At 48.2% G+C, this 20,324-nt stretch overlaps 1 protein-coding gene and 1 long non-coding RNA gene across 2 annotated transcripts in view; both read left to right on the forward strand.

The window, feature by feature from the left end:
* Nucleotides 1–15,271, forward strand: part of CCDC102A (coiled-coil domain containing 102A) — a 34,972-nt gene extending 19,701 nt beyond the window's left edge. Inside the window, exons 5-9 of the mRNA XM_053399238.1 lie at nt 839–955; nt 2,443–2,652; nt 4,371–4,541; nt 5,884–5,987; nt 14,384–15,271. Of these exons, the coding sequence (XP_053255213.1) occupies nt 839–955; nt 2,443–2,652; nt 4,371–4,541; nt 5,884–5,987; nt 14,384–14,510 (729 nt within the window). The 3' untranslated portion in view covers nt 14,511–15,271. The remainder of the gene's footprint in view (nt 1–838; nt 956–2,442; nt 2,653–4,370; nt 4,542–5,883; nt 5,988–14,383) is intronic.
* A 139-nt stretch (nt 15,272–15,410) lies between these two features.
* On the forward strand, nt 15,411–17,120 carry LOC128419015 (uncharacterized). The gene is made up of 2 exons (XR_008331797.1): nt 15,411–15,534; nt 15,779–17,120. It is a non-coding gene; the product is annotated as an uncharacterized LOC128419015 (long non-coding RNA).
* Nucleotides 17,121–20,324: the final 3,204 nt, after the last annotated feature.

The following is a 20,324-nucleotide window of genomic DNA, read 5'->3' on the forward strand; positions in this document are numbered from 1 at the left end:
ATAATAACAACAACAACAAAAATATGCCACCCATCTGACTGCCACTCCAGGTGTAGTTCAAGATAGAGTAGCTTTCTGTGTTCTGTACTTCTGAGTTAAAGACTGCTTGACTGCGCAATCACATCTGGCTGCTTGGAGTGTGGTGCTTTCATTGATGACAATGAAGCAAGTTGCAACCCAGGGATTCTTGGGGCACAGCTTTTCAACAGGGCAGTGAGGGTGGTAAGATGTCTCAAGCCCCTATCTGAGCCCTAGATTTTGGGTGTTAGACAGGTATGCCCCCAAGCTTGCAGAGAATTCCCCAAAGCCCCTCTTGTTGGACTGTGTTGTTGGACTCCGGTTCTCGTCAGTCCCAACCCCAGGCAGTGGTGAGGGGTGATGGGGGATGGAGTTGAACATCCGGAGAGCCACAGATTCCCCATTCCTGCTGCAATGGCTAGAACAGCCACCAACCCCCCAACCCCAGCTTTTCACTTTCCAAGCACTTTGGACTACTTTGGGCTGGTGGGAATTGCAATCCCAAACATCTTTCAAGTCGGTCAGTGGTGATTTTTTACTATCATCCTCTCCTGAGTCAACATTCTTGAGAAAGTGCCCTCATGCAGCCACTCCTGCAAATCTACATTTTAAAGCAAATTCTTTTTAAAATGTGGGGGGGAATTATAAATATGAGCACAGGGGGGTTCTGAAACATCGGAGAACAGCAGGATATTTTCTTATCAACACAGCAGCTCTCTGCATCCCCCTGCTCTTAATGTGGCTCTTTAAAGTGCTGCTATTGATTTTGCCCACAGACACCAGAGGTTATTTCCAACTTCTCTTTTCAATCTGTCTACAGCTGAACATTCTCAAGGAGATCCACCAAGACGAGTTGGGGCGCATCTCTGAGGATCTGGAAGACGAACTGGGGGCTCGATCAAGTATGGACAAGAAATTAGCTGAGTTGCGATCAGAGGTGAGAATTAGGGGAAAGTTGACCTGGAAACCTGCAAGAACAGCAGTGTCCTTTGTGTTTCCCCATTGCTCACTTAGTTGCCCCCCTAAAGTGTGGTGTAGTGCTTAGAGTGTCGGACTAGAGCGTGAGAGACCAGGGTTCAGATCCCTACTCAGCCATGAAGTTCACTGGGTATGACCTTGGGCGGGCCAGTCAGTGCCTCTCAGCCTGCCTAGCCTACCTCACAGGGTTGTTGTGAAGAGAAAATAGGGAAGGGAGAGGACAATGTACACCACCTTGAACTCTTTTGAGGAAAAGGCATCATATAAATATAATAAATAAATAAATAAACTGCGCTCCAAACATTTCTTTTGTGGCTCTGCTAGTACAAAAGCTTTCAAACTTGTTCCTTTTGACATCTGGAGATGTGAGTTCAAATTCTGAGGCAGACGTGGTGATTTGTTTGTTTGTTTGCCGTGGTGTTTGACTTCAGACTCGGTTGCAGGCGGCCAGTGTTAAGTTGCCTTTTTGGTCCACACACAGCTTGAAAGAGATGTCACTGAGACATTGGGCTGCCCCAAATGGCAAAGTCGCAGAAAGGGTAGTGGAGGAGCATCCTTTGTAGACAGAAGGTCCCAGGTTAACTTCCTGGCACCTCCGCTTCAGAAGATTTCTGATTGCTCAGCTGGAAAAGATCTTGGCAGCGGCTCTCTAAGCCAGCATTGGCCTAGGTAGAACCAAAGTCTCCACCCTTGGAAAGCTTCCTGTGTCCATCCCAGTAACCCTTGCAGCATCACAGATTTGCACATCGCACATGGCTTTATTGGATTATATATAGAATTATAGCCTCTTTGGTATGTGTTCTGTTCAGGCAGTGAAAGTACAGACCTTTTCACTGGTGGCCCCTTGGCTGTGGAATATTCTTGCCAAGGAGGCCCACCTAATGCCAGCATTGTCCACTTTTAGGTGGCAGGCAAAGACATTCCTGTTCTCCCAGGCATCTGGAGACATCAGGCAGCATGTTCAGCTTGCTCTTTTGAACTGGCTACTAATGCACCATGGGTAGTCTAATGAACTGACCAGGACCTTGCAGTCGTCATCTGAAGAAGCCCTTCTTCATGTGCCCCCTCCACAGAAGGCCGGAAGGTGGCAACATGAGGAACGGGCCTTTTGAGTGGTGACTTCCCGCTTGTGGAATGCTCTGTCCAGCAAGTCTCTCTTGGCGCCATTGTTACATGTCTTCAGGCACCGTGAGAAAACATTCCTTTTTAACCAGGCCTTTGGCTTTTAATTATCTATGTCCTCTTAGAATGGGTGGGATTTTTCTAATGTATTTTTCTCCTTGGTTTTAATGTTACGTATGTTTGGTTCGTTTTGTGCGTCTCATTGTGTCACCATGGCGAAAAAAGAAAAAGAGTGACTAGCAAATTTAATAATGGGGAAGCTGGTTCCCGCAGACATCTTTCCAGCAGCAAGACTGATCCCCTTACACCCTCCTTTCCCCAAAGATGGAGCGGCTCCAGGCCGAGAACGCGGCGGAATGGGGCAAGCGCGAGCGCCTGGAGACAGAGAAGCTTAATCTGGAGCGAGAGAACAAGAAGCTGCGGGCGCAGATTGAGGATGTGGAGGAGGTTCTGGCCCGGAAGAGGAGGCAGACGGTGAGCGCCCTCGACACCGATTTCAAGACCATCCAAGCGGAGCTGTTTGAGAAGAACAAGGTGACATAAGCTTAAGGGAGGCAGATCACCCTGGGGGCGGAAGGTGGTATTTCAGACCTCAGGGAACCTCACTTGTCAAAGCTGACCTTTGGACACTGCAAGAAGCTGATCTCACTGCTGCTTTACTCAGCTGTGACGTTCCTAAATAAATAACTGGGACCCACTCCAAAGCACTGCAGCAGGGAGCTCTCCTGTTCTTGTGTTCCAGCCCGTCAGCTATGTGTTCTTCCAGGATACTCCAATCCGTTCTATTTCACACGCAAGTCAGTATTCTGCTGCCCCCTGAGCATGCTGGACAGCTCACTGCGCTGTTTTTATTTCCTTCTCCATGCCAGGTATTTTTTCTAAAGAGTTTTGTACTTCTACACACACACACACACACACATTTCTGTTCTCCATCCAGACAAGGAAGAATATTATCGGAGTTCGGAGACATATTTCAGCCAGGCAGAAACACAGAGGGGCCAAGCCAAGTAGAGCATGAGACTCTTAATCTCAGAGTTGTGGATTCGAGTCCCACACTTGACAAAAAGATTCCTGCATTGCAGGGGGGTTGGACTAGATGACCCTTGTGGTCCCTTCCAACTCTACAATTCTATGATTCTATGAAGGCTGATGGGGTTTATTTTAAGAGGCGCATCAAAGGTTGCTTTCTGACAGTCAACACCAGGGGGCAGCCAACCCTTTCCATTTGCAGAGATAGAGATAGAAGACCAATTCAAAGTAATTTCCACAGGGCTGCTGCCTTATTCTGTTGCAGCAAAAACAATATAGAGCAGCCTTCCCCAGGCCTCTGCCCTCCGGAGATGCTTTGCACTAAAATTCCCATCCGTAGCACTGAATGAGACCGATGGGAGTTGCAACCCTAAACATCTCTGGAGAAAAGCTGACACAAGAGTCTTGTGGCATAAACAGGTGCCTCATTAAATCTGTTCATCTTTTAAGTTGCCACAGACTTTGGTTGTTGTTTTCTGTGCAGAATAGGAACTTGGTAAGAGACACTCAGGACTCCTCCAGATGACCTGTTTATTGAGCATTTGTCCAGATTTAATTTCACAAAGCTTGCACAGAGGTTTATACAGTGGTACCTCGGGTTAAGAACTTAATTCGTTCTGCAGGTCCGTTCTTAACATGAAACTGTTCTTAACCTGAGGTACCACTTTAGCTAATGGGGGCTCCCGCTGCTGCTGCGCCGCAGCCGTGCAATTTCTGTTCTCATCCTGAAGCAAAGTTCTTAACCCAAGGTACTATTTCTTTGTTAGTGGAGTCTGTAACCTAAAGCGTCTGTAACCTGAAACGTTTGTAACCCGAGGTACCACTATACAATATTGGCACTTTTGGTTGAATTTGTTTGCAGAAAGGTTACACCTCTTCTAATCAATCGATGGTTATCCCATGCTTTTTAATGCATTTCCTCATCACTTCTCTAATTGCAAAAACAAACTCGTATTTCCAGTATGCAATTAAATTCCTCTTGCAAAATACTGATAGTTTGGGGGGTGATGCTCAGAGACCCTTAAGAATGAAACACACAAATTGCACATCCTCTTTGAAGGTGGCACAAGAGTAGAAACCACTACTTTTCCCTTTAAAATACAGGGTGGGGGACTAGGCAAAGTGGCGCTATTTTTTGTAGCACATGCAAAACACACCCTAAGCAGCAGGCTTCCTTTCTCGGAGAAGGTTGAGTACTCCCTCACTGCCGTTCCCTCCCACAGGAACTGGCAGATCTGAAGCATGTCCATGCCAAGCTGAAGAAGCAGTGCCAGGAGAAGATGGCCGAGCTGGCCCACGCGAACCGCCGGGTGGAGCAGCACGAGGGCGAGGTGAAGAAGCTGCGCCTGCGAGTTGAGGAGCTCAAGAAGGAGCTGGCCCAAGCGGAGGACGAGGTAACCCTTTGCACCTTCCACACTGTGTCCCCTTTCCCTGACCCTGCAGCTTCTTCTACTCTGGGGAACAGGTGCTCACCATTCCAAGATTGTTTTGGACCTGCTTCTGTGCTTCTACTCAACTCCCCACCCACCTTCTCCTCCTGCTGTTGTCCCTATATGATGACAGCACAGGCTGTTTCATCTGGACAGGCCTGCAGATTTCAACAGTAACACAGCTGCATCAGTTCCTCCTTGCTCAAATCTGGGTACCATTCAGGGCATGGCTTTTGAAACTCTAAATTCCTATGGAGCCTGGCATATTTTAAGATAATGTCTATTACCTCACAAGCCCAGGGAAGTGATTTGCTTAGGGTTACCCTCAATTTGAGTAGCTGGATTGGTAGAAATCATCCTTCCCCAGCCTGGGTGTCCCCTCCAGATGTTCTGGATTACAGCTTTCGAAATGATGCAGTTATGTGCCTTTGTATGCCACATTTTGCATGATCTGTGTGGAGAAGGGCTTGGCTCAGTGGTGGAGCATGTGCTTTTGCATGTGAAAGGTCCCAGGTTCAATCCCTGACATCTCCAGCTATGGCTGGGGAAGGCTCCTCTGTCTGAGATCTCAGGGTTAGGGCTACCAGCCAGAGCAAAAATATACCAGTGATCGGACTCAATATATGCCCAATTGTGAAAAGTCATATAAGAGTCAAAAAAAATATCTTGGCTTTTCCTATTGCCCATTTGTCTGCATGGCTGTTTTATCGCAAGCTGGGCTTGCACAGCTTGGTGACCCACAACTAATCCAAACACAGCCTTGCAGTTTGGTAATCCCTTCTGCTTTTTGCTGGCTGCCTGGAACTGCAAGGATGATGGGAGGGGAGGATATCAAGGAACTGGCAGGCTGGCAGACGTGGCTGCGGGGTTCTGCATTCTGCTTGGTACTGGCCTTGTTGCAAGGTATGGAGATAAGTGAAGATGGATTGGACCTTTCCCGGAACCCAGTCCCCCAAAAAACAATGTACTTGTGTTAGAGGACACTGTGTGTTGAGCCCAAAATTCATTTGAATTACCTGTGCACAAGCTACCGCTTCTGAAGAGGCAAGCAGTATTTCAAAACCAAACAGCTGATTGCCTTTTTGGGAGCGAGAGCTGTGTCAGAGCAAGATCAAACTGCACACAAGGTGTGTGCAAATTACCACTATGGCTTGTGTGCTGCTGATTCTAGCATCCAACTTAAGACTTGGCTGCTGCTGTCTGGCTGACAATAAGGCAAGTAGCGTGTTGGTGGTGAGGGTTCAACTCCACCTTCCCCGGCTGGGTTGCTGCCCTCACTTGTCTTGTGTTTCTGTCTGCTCTGCAGCTTGACGAGGCCCACAACCAGGCACGGAAATTGCAGAGGTCGCTTGATGAGCAAACAGAGCAAAGTGAGAACCTCCAAGTTCAGCTGGAGCACCTGCAGTCCAGGTAGGGGGAAGCAAAGATCAGGCTAGGGAAGGTGAGAGATGAGATGAGCTCAGGGATGGAGGAAAAGGGACTGGAACAATGTGACGGGCATGATAAAGCAAGCAGTGGATCTACAGTACTTGGGGATTGATGTATTTAGAGGCAGAATATTTGGGGCGGGGGAATGAAATTCCATCCCTGCAAAGTTGTCTTCCGCTTTTGCAGGGTGGGCTGTTTATTTTACACATACACATTTGTTGTTTGATGACTGTGACATCAGGTGGTACAACCGGTTGCAAAACCCAAAGTATTCATCTGTGAACGAGTAAAGGTGCTGCGTACGCAGCCGGTTTTTCTTTTGAGTTTTTTTCTGCAGCAGCTCTTGAAGAGGCATGCCACTTTTCAGTGTTTTAGAAAGGCTTGCCTCTTTAGGAAGCTGCTGCAGAGACAATTCAAAATAATTTATTGCTGGACATGCATCACGTCTTCTTCATTTGGGTATGCCCAAGGTAGAGAAATCGAGTGGCGCCTTCCTCCTGTGTGCCTGGAGGCAGGGGTGGCTTTCTTCTGCAGCATCTAGCTTGGCTCACTTACTTGAGTGGTCTTTGGCTATTTGTTCTCCCTGCACTTTTCTCTCTGCTCTCTGATGCGCTTGCTCTCTGTTTGTTGCATGCTGTGGTTCAGATTGCATAATCCAGGGCTGGAAACAGGGTGATCCATAAAGGCAGAATTAATGGACAACAGAAACGCAGACTTCCTGGATTAGCAAACTGCTTTAGGTGGCTGCAAGTACAATCCTAACCTCCGTCAGGCACACCAAGCAGACCCCAATACAACCTCTTGCTCACTGAATCAGTTTAGGATCCAGTGGATCCGTGGCTGTCTCAGCTCTGCTCTCTCCTTGCCTCTGATGGCTTTATACAGCTTTCTCTAACCAGGTGCCCTCCAGATGTTTTGGATTACATCAGCTGGCTGGGGTTGATGGGAGCTGCAGTCCAAAGCATCTGAAGGACAGTCTGTTGCAGACGGCTGCATTATTATTACTTACATTTGTATCCCACCTTCTTTCCTCCAAAGAGCTCACAGTTCTCCTCCTACGCATTTCAACCTCACAACAACCCTGTGAGGTAGGTTAGGCTGAGAGCGCATGACTGGCCCAAGGCAACCCAGTGAATTTCATGGCCGAGTGGGGATTTGAACCCAGATCCTAGTCTGAAACTTTAACAACCAGACTAGCATCCTTTGCCTTTTAACTCCCTTCCCGGATTTGTTCCACACATCCTCCAGTTCCTAGTTTTCCTTCCCCACCAGACGCTGAAGTTGAAATCTTTGCCTTTTTTAAAAAAACATCCTCCTGAACCAACTCCTGGTAGTTTGCGAGCACAAGAGAACATGCAAATCAGCTGTGGGTTAATTTAGACTGCAAACGAGAGTGAGTGCTGGGGCGTTAGCTCTTAAGCGCTGTTCGAAGACTAATTGGACGAACTGTTGTCTCCCTGGAGGCTTTGCAGAAGCGGGAGTCCTTTCCAGGAAAGGAAGGTTGCATCAAAGGGTTGAAAGGGGGTGGGGAGGGGAGCCAGGTGGGAGAATGATCTCATTGATAAATTGGAGGAGAGCATCAAGGGGAACTCTTCAAATTGCAGCCATCCGTTTCTCAGCAGCTTACCTGTCAGCCGCGGGCTGCAGATGAGAGGGTGGGAGGGGGGAAGGAATGTCGTGCCTGATCAGCAGAGAACAGTGATGGATGCTACAGAGCCTGGAGGGTGGCTTTCGGTCACCCTCGCCCCATTTCTCTCTGTCATGTTCGCTGGAGGCAGGTTGGGAGGTTAAATGTGGGGGGAACTCAATCCTTTAACCCATGCGGTTAGGGCCTTGTCAAATGCACTGAGTCAGTTCCAACCCCGGGGTCCCTTGCAATCTCCCTGTGGATACTAGGGTGTGCCAATTCCCCAGTGCCCTTAAAAACATTCCCCCGGCACCACCGCCCTCAATGACAGCTGCAGCCGCTTCTGCAATCAGCTTAGCCCTGCCACTGGTTGTGAAACAAAAAATACGTGACTAAAGGCAGGGGAAAGCCGCTTGATTTTCAGGTGCTCGTATTTCGCCCCACTTAAAAGAGGGAACAAACGTGAGCAGGGCTTGTTTGCAGGTGCCAGCCTGGAAGTCTGGGGCTGGCTCCAGAGGTTGGCAGACTTGGGCATTATCCTGTGCCCCCAAGACTGGTAAAGGGCTCACAGACCCAGCATTGCTCACAGACCCAGCATTCAAAACGACCTTGACAGATTAGAGAACTGGGCCAAAACAAACAAGATGAATTTTAACAGGGAGAAATGTAAAGTATTGCACTTGGGCAAAAAAAATGAGAGGCACAAATACAAGATGGGTGACACCTGGCTTGAGAGCACTACATGTGAAAAGGATCTAGGAGTCTTGGTTGACCACAAACTTGACATGAGCCAACAGTGTGACGCGGCAGCTAAAAAAGCCAATGCAATTCTGGGCTGCATCAATAGGAGTATAGCATCTAGATCAAGGGAAGTAATAGTGCCACTGTATTCTGCTCTGGTCAGACCTCACCTGGAGTACTGTGTCCAGTTCTGGGCACCACAGTTCAAGAAGGACATTGACAAACTGGAACGTGTCCAGAGGAGGGCAACCAAAATGGTCAAAGGCCTGGAAACGATGCCTTATGAGGAACGGCTAAGGGAGCTGGGCATGTTTAGCCTGGAGAAGAGGAGGTTAAGGGGTGATATGATAGCCATGTTCAAATATATAAAAGGATGTCACATAGAGGAGGGAGAAAGGTTGTTTTCTGCTGCTCCAGAGAAGCGGACACGGAGCAATGGATCCAAACTACAAGAAAGAAGATTCCACCTAAACATTAGGAAGAACTTCCTGACAGTAAGAGCTGTTCGACAGTGGAATTTGCTGCCAAGGAGTGTGGTGGAGTCTCCTTCTTTGGAGGTCTTTAAGCAGAGGCTTGACAACCATATGTCAGGAGTGCTCTGATGGTGTTTCCTGCTTGGCAGGGGGTTGGACTCGATGGCCCTTGTGGTCTCTTCCAACTCTATGATTCTATGATTCTATGATTCTATGATTCTATGATTGCTCATCAGTTTTACTTTGCATAGAAGAAATCATAGACTGGTTGGACGCAGAGGAATGGTGGGAAGAACCAGCTGAGGAAACTCCAAGGGAAGAAGGCTCAGAGCCCAGGGGGGGACAAGGACGAGTGGTCAGAGGGAGAGGAGGGAGCAGAGTGAATTAGACAAGATGACGCTCAGGGACCCTTTGGCCTGATCCTGCAGGTTTTCTTTGTTGTTGTTGTTGTTTAGTCGTTTAGTCGTGTCCGACTCTTCATGACCCCATGGGCCAGAGCACGCCAGGCACTCCTTTCTTCCACTGCCTCCCGCAGTTTGGTCAAACTCATGCTGGTAGCTTTGAGAACACTATCCAACCATCTCGTCCTCTGTCGTCCCCTTCTTCTTGTGCCCTCCATCTTTCCCAACATCAGGGTCTTTTCCAGGGAGTCTTCTCTTCTCATGAGGTGGCCAAAGTATTGGAGCCTCAGCTTCACGATCTGTCCTTCCAGTGAGCACTCAGGGTTGATTTCTTTAAGAATGGATAGGTTTGATCTTCTTGCAGTCCATGGGACTCTCAAGAGTCTCCTCCAGCACTATAATTCAAAAGCATCAATTCTTCGGTGATCAGCCTTCTTTATGGTCCAGCTCTCACTTCCATACATCACTACTGGGAAAACATAGCTTTAACTGTACGGACCTTGGTCAGCAAGGTGGTATCTCTGCTTTTTAAGATGCTGTCTAGGTTTGTCATTGCTTTTCTCCCAAGAAGCAGGCATCTTTTAATTTCGTGGCTGCTGTCACCATCTGCAGTGATCATGGAGCCCAAGAAAGTAGAACCTCTCACTGCCTCCATTTCTTCCCTTTCTATTTGCCAGGAGGTGATGGGACCAGTGGCCATGATCTTCGTTTTTTTGATGTTGAGCTTCAGTCCATATTTTGCACTCTCCCCTTTCACCCTCATTAAAAGGTTCTTTATTTCCTCCTCACTTTCTGCCATCAAGGTTGTGTCATCTCTTACAAAGGCCAAAATGAGCTCCTGTCTTCTGAATTGCAGGGATCTCATTCCTTCCAAGTGCCCTGGGGGGGAACAGGACAGCCCATTTTTTCATGCAAGATCTCGGCAGCCGTTTCAACCCTGTGAGGTAGGTTAGGCTGAGAGCGTGATCTCACACTGTGCTCTTGCCCCGAAAAAGTGCTTTTTCCAGGGCTGCGAGAGATCTTGCCCCCCCCCCACAAAGTGCTTTGGGGGTGGGAAAATGAGAGTGAGATCCGGGTCAAGTGACTCACCCAGGAGCACATCCCGGAAGACCCAGTTTTGCGTTAGAAAAAGTTGGATGGTATGGAATCTGTGGGGTTCTCAACAAGTTCTTTTTTAAAAAATGGGTTAGGTAGAGCAAGGGGAGATACAATAAATGATCAAAGAGTTGGAGCTCCTTCCCTCAAGAGGTTAGGCAATGAAGGAAACTTGATAGAAGTTTACAAGAGTGGAATGTTGCCAAGGAACTGGAAACATTGGACCAGCAGGAGTCGGAAGGTGAGTGGCAGAGGCCCCTTGCACATGCTCTCCTCTTCCACTAGAGGGCGTGGAGGGCCTTGCGTGGGAATGATGAACAGCAAGAGGGAGAGAAAGGGGTCTCAAGGGCGCCACCCACTTCCTCAAGGAGATCTAGAAACATGGAAGGATGAGGGTCAGAGGGCCCATGGCATGCTAAGTGAAGCACCTTTAAGAGATACTTTCATTTTATTGCCTTTAAAAAGTTTTTTTAAAAAAATAAAATGCATGCATGTTTCTCTAGCAATAAAACACTGGGTTGCCTGCCAGACAAATCGATTCTGCTCGATCCAAAGAGCTTTTGAGGAGGCAGCTGAGCTCTAAAAGAAAGAAAGGAAAGAAAGCGATGATTTTTATCTCCTCCTTTTTATTGGGGAGGTTGGCATTAAATCATACGAGAATAATGGAGCCTTCCCTCCCCCTCCCTCGCTGAGCCCACCACCCTCTTTCCTTAAATAATTCATGCCTTTTTCCAGTAAAAAGCAACTGGAGTCAGAGGCTGCCGCACCTAGAGAATTATCGGAGCGGCGTCCTCCTTGCGAGCTCCTGCGTGGCTTCAGATGGGAAATCCAGCACATAAATTTCCATGGGTGGAATTTAATGCTGGGATGATCAGGGAGCTGACAGTGCCGAGAATGCCTCACTGGCGAGGCTGAAGGGTAACAAGGCCCCCTATGAAGGGAGCAGAGGGGCTGAGGCGCTGCTCTGCTGTCTAGGAACCGGCTACAGTCTCCGGGAGCTGTGGGCTCCTCCAAAACCAGTCCCAGCAATTGCTCATAGCAGCAAACATTTTCCGCGCTCCCACCAAAGCAGAGCCTTGGGACCCCTCTGCGGTGTCATGAGTCTGCCTGCCTCTTAGCTCCCAAGCCAGGCTCAAGGCCTTCCTGTTGACATGAAAAGCCCTAAGCAGTTTGAAACTGGGATACCCAATACAGGTAGTGTCTCCCCAAGTGCAGACCAGATGGTGGTTTAAAATCCGCTGGTTGTTAGTGGGCCTTCTCAGTGGTAGCACCACCACTGGCCCCTTAGGAATGCCCTCCCCTGGGTGGTTCGAGGGGCAGAGGCAGGCGTGAGTTTTAGATGCATCTTAAAGACCTCTATGTTTCCTTCAAGACTCTTGATTCCTATTTTTAAAACTCTACTGTCATGCAATTTGACCTAGGTTATACAGCAGGCACGGGGGCCCTCTGGCCTGCGGGCAAATTAGGCCTCACCAAGCTTCTAATCTGGCCCACAAGGCTGTTTCCCAGCCCCATGGCCATGACTACCTGTCACTCATCCGATACCATGTGTAGGGCAGGTGAATCCTCAGCTGCAAAGGCACAAGCCTATACCCTCGTCTACAACAGCCAGGTTTGGGGATCTCCACAGGCTGCTGCCAGGCAGGATCCTGAACATTCAGTGTCTGGAACAGGAAATTCCACATTGGCAGAGGGTGGCAGGACTGGCTAGAGGGGCACATCTACCCAATCCAACACCAGACCAGCACAAAGAGGTTTTGGATTACAGCCGAAGACAGAGGGAAGGCAACCTGCCCAGAGCTACCCAGTGAATTCGTGGCAGAGGCAGAATTTGAACAAGGGGCTCCCTGATTCATAACTCACCACACTACCTTTCGTGAACCTCCCCAGATTCACTGTATATACACAGGTGCTGCACCTAATGTGTCCTTAATACCCACTTGTTAACACCAGTCTTTCCTCCACCACTGTCTCATCTGTCTAAAAAGGACATCTGGGTAATTGCTTCTCTTTGGTTTACAACCTACCACACCACCAGCATTAAACAGCCATGAAGGGGTTTTTTTGGAGGGGGAAGGCGGGTGCAGGATTAGCAACAGTTCTAACAGAGAGGTTTTCTTTCCCTATTGTGTTGTAAAATGGGAAGGGTCACAGTTCTCTTCTACGCAGACACAAAGAATAAGAATTGTACAAATATAAACAATTCTCACATAAAGCCCTAATTACGTGAGACAAGTAATTGCTGGTGGTGTTTATATTATTAGCGTATTATTGGACTACTGAATACGGGGGTGTTAGATGTTGTAGTTCAGCCCGCAGGCCCCCGTGTTTGCCTTCCCACTCCTTGATAAAAACTTCCAGACAATAATGTGCTGTTGGTTAAGCACCCTGAATCTGAAAAGGGTTTCGAGTGAACTTTGCTTGCTTTAATCAAAAGTCTATTAAGTGCTGCTTGGAGCCACTGAGGGACAGTCTGTCCAGATCTGCCTTTATCAGCATGTAACACCCACTTAGCTGGATGAAGTTTAAACATGAAGCAGTAGCTGGGGGTGGGGGAATAGATTTATTTATATCTCATAGACCTTAATGGGAAAGGTTAGTTTCTTGCTGAATATCTAAGCTAAAACAAAAGGAGGGGTTGGAAATGGATGAATTATTCAGTCTCCTCCACAGCCTTCCCCAGTCTCTGAATGCCTCTGACCACAGTTTGCTGGGAATCACAGGAGGAGAGAGTTGCTCTCACGCTTGGGTCCTACTTGCAGGTGTCCCAATGGGGCACCTGGTTGGCCACTGTGCAAACAGGATTCTGAGCTAGGTGGGCCTGATCCAGCAGGCTCGACTTGTGTTCTTAACCTGCTGCCCTCCAGATATTTTGGACTGCAGCTTCCATCTGCCGGCATGGGAGCTGATCTGCACATGCAGGAAAAAGAAGTCAAATGTGTGCTACCACTTCAGACTGCAGGGGGTGAGGGGGCAGGGCTCACATATTTCTATACTATGTACAGTGTTCTTTTATATTAAAAATGCCCTGCAAATCAAAAATGAGCACAACAGGAATGGTTCTATCCTGGCCTTTTGCCAGCTATACTGTTTTGCTACTTGCAGAGGATTTTTAACGGGGGAGCATTAAAAATGTGATTCCCCTACTTGTAGTTCAAAGCGATGCAATCTGTTGTAAGGTAAAGGTAAAGGGACCCCTGACCATTAGGTCCAGTCGTGACCGACTCTGGGGTTGCGGTGCTCATCTCTCTTTACTGGCAGAGGGAGCCGGCGTACAGCTTCTGGGTCATGCAGCCAGCATGACTAAGCAGCTTCTGGTGAACCAGAGCAGCACACGGAAACGCCGTTTACCTTCCCGCTGGAGCGGTACCTATTTATCTGCTTGCACTTTGACGTGCTTTCAAACTGCTAGGTTGGCAGGAGCAGGGACCGAGCAACGGGAGCTCACCCCGTCGCGGGGATTCCAACCGCCAACCTTCTGATCGGCAAGTCCTAGGCTCTGTGGTTTAACCCACAGTGCCACCCGTTCTGCCACTTCATTCATTGTATAGGGCAGACCAAGGTTTATTCCCTGGGAGCTTAAAAAAAGGTACTTGTTGGACCAGTTACAGTTCAAACCTCCTTGAATCAAGCTGTTGAGTTACACAGAATTCCTCTTTGGGAACGTACCTTAAATTCAGAACAAAGATGATGTTACATTCCTAGGCAAGGGTCATCCTGCACATGTATATATACTGTGGAATAGAGAAGCATGCACAGAGGGCTCCCCCTGGGAGCGCATACCATGAACATGGTTGCAGCATAGCACCAGTGCAAGGGATCCATGGCCCAATAGCCCATATAGGGCTATCTTCAAACATTCCTGTTTACCCCAGCATTTGATAGCTGAAATATGCTGTCGCTGTTCTGTTTTATTGACTGTATCACATTGAAGGCCACTAGGTGATGGGAATGAAGGACACAAATGCAACACGACCACCAATAATAATAATAATCATTGTTTAATAATAATAGCCAAAAATCTCGTTTCTCCTGGGACAGGCTTCGCCGTCAGCAGAACATCCCCCTTTTTGGGAAGATTCGCGGTTCACGCTTTGGCCCTGACAACCCTGGCGATGGCAACAGCGACCTGGATGAAGACGAAGACCTGCAGATCCAAGTTCCTTAGCAGCTGCCACTGGAGAGACACTCCAGGCTATGACAGAGACACCAGATGCTGGTGGAGCTGGGCATGGCCTGTGGGCTTAGGACAAGGGACTGGAGCGGCAGAACGGTCTTTGGCCTCTTCTTTTGCCAACCCCAGGGAGAACGAATGTGAAGCTGTGAGGAAGACTTTGGGAAAGGGGAAGCCAGGCCTCCATGTTCTGGTCTCCACAGCAAGAAGGTTTGGTGACTAGGATGGGGGCTAAATAGAGGCCCTGGGGAGATTTCATGGAGGGAGTTGCTAAACTTTATGGAAGGCTCGCTTTCTCTACAGCTCCAGTCCATAAATCATTGCTGATACTTTAAAAAAAAGCAAGAATCATCTAGACCTGAGGGATAGCTCAGTCAGTAGAGCATGAGACTCTTAATCTCCGGGCTGTGGGTTCAAGCCCCACATTGGGCAAAAGAATCCTTCATTGCAGAGGATTGGACTAGATTTTTGTTCAAACCCTTCCATTGCTCTGACCTTAATTCCTGTCCAGCTAATGCCTCTCCACAGCTGACCGACACGGTTTCCGCAAACACAGCACTCCTCTGGAAGTTAACCACAATACCTCTGACCTCAACCCAGATAGATGGATATAATGAGTGATACAGAGCGGGGAATCAACACATTGGAGGGAGGAATCTCATTGTTGAAATCTCTTAGGTCCATCCGCCAAACTGGTTCTTCCATGTCTCAGGAGTTGAACTGATGATTGAATAAAAGATCTAGTGGGAAGGTGATGGAAGAGACCGATGGTATAGGGAGAGACACCCCTGAAGTTGCATCTCATCCTCTCAGACTGCCGTGTGTGTACGTGTGTGCGTGTGTTTATGTATTTGTATATGATTTGTATTATAAAACTTGAGATAGCCATGGAAGGTCCCCAGTCCAAATTTACAACAACCTCTACCACAAACCTGCAGGCTTCCAATTCTCTTATTCTATGCAACAACTACAATATGGAGATGATAACACTCACATGCCTTTTGGGGTTGCAAGGATTGTGAGATAATACAGTGGTACCTCTGGTTAAGAACTTAATTCATTCCGGAGGTCCGTTCTTAACCTGAAACTGTTCTTAACCTGAGGTACCACTTTAGCTAATGGGGCCTCCCGCTGCTGCTGCGTCGCTGGAGCACGATTTCTGTTCTCATCCTGAAGCAAAGTTCTTAACCTGAGGTACTATTTCTGGGTTAGTGGAGTCTGTAACCTGAAGCATCTGTAACCTGAAGTGTCTGTAACCTGAGGTACCACTGTATATGTGAAGCTCTTTTTAGGACTTGAAAGCTCTATATGAAGGCTAATTAATATTAGTATTGCAGTAACAGCCCCTCACCCTATTTCTGAGTAGTTCCTGCCTAATGCCCTCTGCCAGTTCATGTGCATTCTGCTCCTGGGAATGTGGAGTTAAACTATGCAACTTGCTCCCACAGGAAATGCAGTGATGGCCACCAACTTGGTTGGCTTTAAAAGAGGATTAGACAAATTGGTGGAGGAGATGGCTATCAATGGCTATGCTCTGCCTCCACGGTTGGATGCAGCAATACTTCTGAATGCCAGTTACTGGGAACCACAGGAGGGGAGAGGGCTCATGTGCTCAGGTCCCCGCTTTCGAGTTTACCACTCAGGCATCTGGTTGGCCACTGTGAGAACCAGACTAGATGACCCAATAAAGCAGGCACTTCTTGTGTTTTTCTGAGTTCAAATCGTGAGAAGGTTGCTTATAAAAGGTAGCACAACCCAACGGAAGACCATCCATCAGTCATGTGTGATGGTCAGGGAGATGCTTGACAACCCACCCGTTTGTGTATCAGAACCAGGAGTACATGGAGCCCCTGGTGGGTGTCCACACATGGGCTGATGGGATGTGCTCAGCCTGGTAACTCACAGGTTCTGCAGGCCCCTTGCCATAGCATTGTGGACTGCAATAATGGGGGAGCCTGCTCACCCCCCCACCTGCTGAAATTTTGCCTTCTCTGCAATTCTGAAAGGGGTGGGGACCATCTCAGCTTCTAGGCCTGGAGACCTGCTGGATAGTAATGCCTTCGTGGAATTTGACATCTGGTGTCAAATTTCCCATGTAACTCCATCTGTTCCCCCACCTACCCTTTAAACAAACTCTTGGGGCTGCATTTGGCAAACTCAGAGCAGAAAAGGACTGAGGGGGACTTGTGGGACTGGGCTTTAGCTGTATGGGTCCCATTTCTTGGCTCCCTCCTTCCCAGCCTGTAAATCTCTGGACCCTTCCTGTGTTCCCTCATCCCATGCTCGAGAATTCCAAATACTTTGTGGTTGCAACGCTGACTCCTAGAATCCAACGATCAAGTGCATGGAACTGCCCGTGGTTTGCATTAGGAATTCAGGCTGGTGGGTTTGGGTTTCTAAATCGGACATCCTTAATGCAGAATTTGGATTTGTTTGGTGCAGAGTGTGAGTGGCCCTTCATTTAACTGAGCTGATACCGATGTGATGAGAGGGGGCCGGGCGAGGCTCAGGGGGCCACAGCTGCCTCTGACAGGTATCATTTACAAACAGCACGGCAACCGTTCAGTCAACCTTTTGTAATAATAAAACAGAGTTTATACTAAATGCCTGTACGAGGTGTAGTTCAGTGGGAGAGTTGGATATTGGAGAATAAAAGGGTGTGCGTGTGCATGTGTTGCCATCTCTCAAAGCAGGGTTCCCAGCAACTAGACCCCAGAACTTCCATGGAGCCCCAGGACTATGTTTTTTTCACAAGGAGGCTGGACTGTGTCCCTCAATGGCGTCATTTGGCTGCTGCAGGCTGCCAAACAAGCCTCTCCGCCTGACTCAATGCTGTCAGCCGACCTTGAGGGCCAATTATGAGACACCACCAGACCTCATAAAACCCCAGCCTCGGAGTTTGCTTTGCAACTCTGAGCAATTTGCCCTAATGGAGGGGACCACTTCAGGTCATTGGCACATGCAACCTAATCCTTGCCCTTTCTCATCTTGACACATTAGGAAGAACTTTGTGGCAATAAGAGCTGTTTGACAGTGGAGTGGAGCTTGTATGGCCATTTGTCAGGGATGTTTCAGCTGTGATTCCTGCATTGCGGGGGTTGGTCCAGATGACCTGGGGTCCCTTCCAGCTCTACAATTCTATGATCCCTCTCTAGGTGTGGTATTTAGTTAAGCACCTGGGGCAGTAGAAGCTGTAGAATGGAGAAGATGAGCAGTTCACCCCATTTTGCTTCATCTGGCAAGTATCTTCTTCCAAGTCGAACATCATCTCCTGCACCCCTTGGACAGAAAGGTCTCTGGTGAAGAAAAAGCATTTGGGTGCCCTCTGCATTCATCTAGCAGCACCCTTCTTAGATCTGCTTTTTTGGGGGGGGGAACAGGGGTCTCCATTAGACAGCCTTTCGATCAATGTTCTGACAAAATCAAATCCCCTCTTTCTCCCCCCACTTCTGTGTGTGCACAAAGGATCTTTTCCATGAGTTGCTCCATGAATAAAACATCATTGCTTGCAATTACCAGGCTCACCGAAGCTCGTTTGGCTTTACGGCTAATATGGTTCTTGGAGATGAGCCTAAAACAATGGTTAAAAATTAAGCAATAATGGCCCGTGATAACAGTTTTATAGCAAATGTGAGGTTTATATTTCCATCATTGCCGAGTGATGTAATTGGCGTGAGCTCACTTCCTCCACACACAGAGACACACAGTCGCTCAGAGGCTCCCGCCAATCATGCAGGAAACCTAACAGGGTGGAAAAATAACAGAGTCTTGCGGCACCTTAAAAGACGGACAAATTTATTACGGCAGAAGCTTTCAAAGGCTAGTCCTCCATGGGAGTTTGCTCCGTCCCAACATAGTGCCTTGCCAAGAAGGGGCACTTTAAGGGAGTGGAACAGGGGATGCTGACATCTACACTGGCCCCTGCATCTCCTGTCCAAAATCCTGATTTAATGGTGATCAGGCCCTTGTAAAAGCACAGATGGGCCCTGAGGGGAAAATTTACTTTCCCCTTAAGAGGATCCAAGGTTTGATTCACATAGTATAGTGGCAGGGCGGGAGTAGATTCTGTCTGATCAGATCCTGCATTGCAGGGGGTTGGACTAGATGAACCTTGGGATCCCTTCCGAAAAGTACTGCTGCTTTCCCCATCGCTTCCAATATTGGACAGCTTTAGTATGCTCAGGAATCATGTTTTGTGTCTCTTTAGTAGGAAGTGTGCGTGTGTTATGCATTCTGTGATTCCATTTTTGACACTGCTGGGAAAGAACCATTGCTTTAATTTTGTTGTTGTTTTTTTGCATTTATAGCTCACCTTTTTCCTCTAAGGAGCTCAAGGTGGTGTGCGTGATTCTTCCCCTCCTCATTCTATCACAACAATCCTGTGAGGTAGGTTAGGTTGAAAGGCAATAACTGGCCCAAGGTCACCCAGTGGGCTTCATGGCCGAGTAGGGGATTTGAACCTTCATCTTCCAGGTCCTAATCCATCACTCTATCTACTACACCACACTGGTTCTCATTTAGAAAACAGGAAGCTGCCTTATACAAAGCCAAACCATTGGTCTATCTAGCCCAATACTGTCTACACTGACTGGCAGCAGCTCTCCAGGGTTTCAGGTAGGGGTCTCTTCCCGCCCTCCCAGGAGATGCCAGGATTGAACCTGGGACCTTCTGCATGAAAAGCAAATGCTTTGCCAGTGAGTTACAGCTTGTGGGAGCTCCTGTTCCTGCCAAGTTTGAACTGCCATATATAAAATCTTTGCCCACCTGCTTCTGATTACCCCCACCTGTAACAGCTGATAATGTAGAAGCACACCTGTGACAGACAGGTGGGCAGATCAGGCTGCCATTGCAGATGCATCTCAGAACAACTGCAGTCACACAAACCGAGTGGGCCACAGGGAGGCATTGCACACAGTGCAGCGGTGACAGTCCCAAGTAAGCTTTAAATAGGGGTGATGAGGCCTAGGGACAAATATGCCCCCCCCCGACTCTATCCAGACACATCAGGGATAAATGCTTATTAAATCCCACAATCAAGCAACATGGCTCCCCTAAAATAAAGAGACTCGTTTGCAGACTCAAGGTGGCGGCGGAACTCAGAGCTTAATGCTAAAATAAATAGGCTGTTAAGTTCCTTTCTGTTCGAAGGCTTTGGGAGGAAGAGAGAGAGAGATAAATACAGTGGTACCTCGGGTTACATACGCTTCAGGTTACAGACTCCGCTAACCCAGAAATAGTACCTCAGGTTAAGAACTTTGCTTCAGGATGAGAACAGAAATCGTGCAGTGGTGGCACGGCAGCAGCAGCGGGAGGCCCCATTAGCTAAAGTGGTGCTTCAGGTTAAGAACAGTTTCAGGTTAAGAATAGACCTCCAGAACGAATTAAGTACTTAACCTGAGGTACCACTGTAAGTGTTTCCTCACATTTTCTCTAAGCTAAGATGACCCAAAAGCTGAAACCTTTACTCATCAGGTAGTCACTTCATCCCCCTGATCATTTTGGTTGCCCTTTTCTGAACCCTTAAGTGTTGAGTGTTTGGAGGTGAGGTAAAAAGCCTTGCTCCTCCCAGTGGTGGCTGGTGCCCATCAGGCCTGATAGGGCAGAAGGCAGGGAGACCAACAGTAGGTGGCGCCACAGCCAATGACAGGCAGACAACAACCGGTACAATCAGCTAATTCTAGATGTGTTGCCCGCCTCCTCCCTGCAAGTCCTACAAGAGCAATATTGAGACTAAGGAGGAGGAAACTGGCAGACAGAGTTGCTTCCTGAACCAGTTCTATGTAAAAACACAGGCAGGTGGGTGCTGGC

Source organism: Podarcis raffonei, chromosome 8 (genome assembly GCF_027172205.1).
Source record: "Podarcis raffonei isolate rPodRaf1 chromosome 8, rPodRaf1.pri, whole genome shotgun sequence".
Classification (NCBI taxonomy): domain Eukaryota; kingdom Metazoa; phylum Chordata; class Lepidosauria; order Squamata; family Lacertidae; genus Podarcis; species Podarcis raffonei.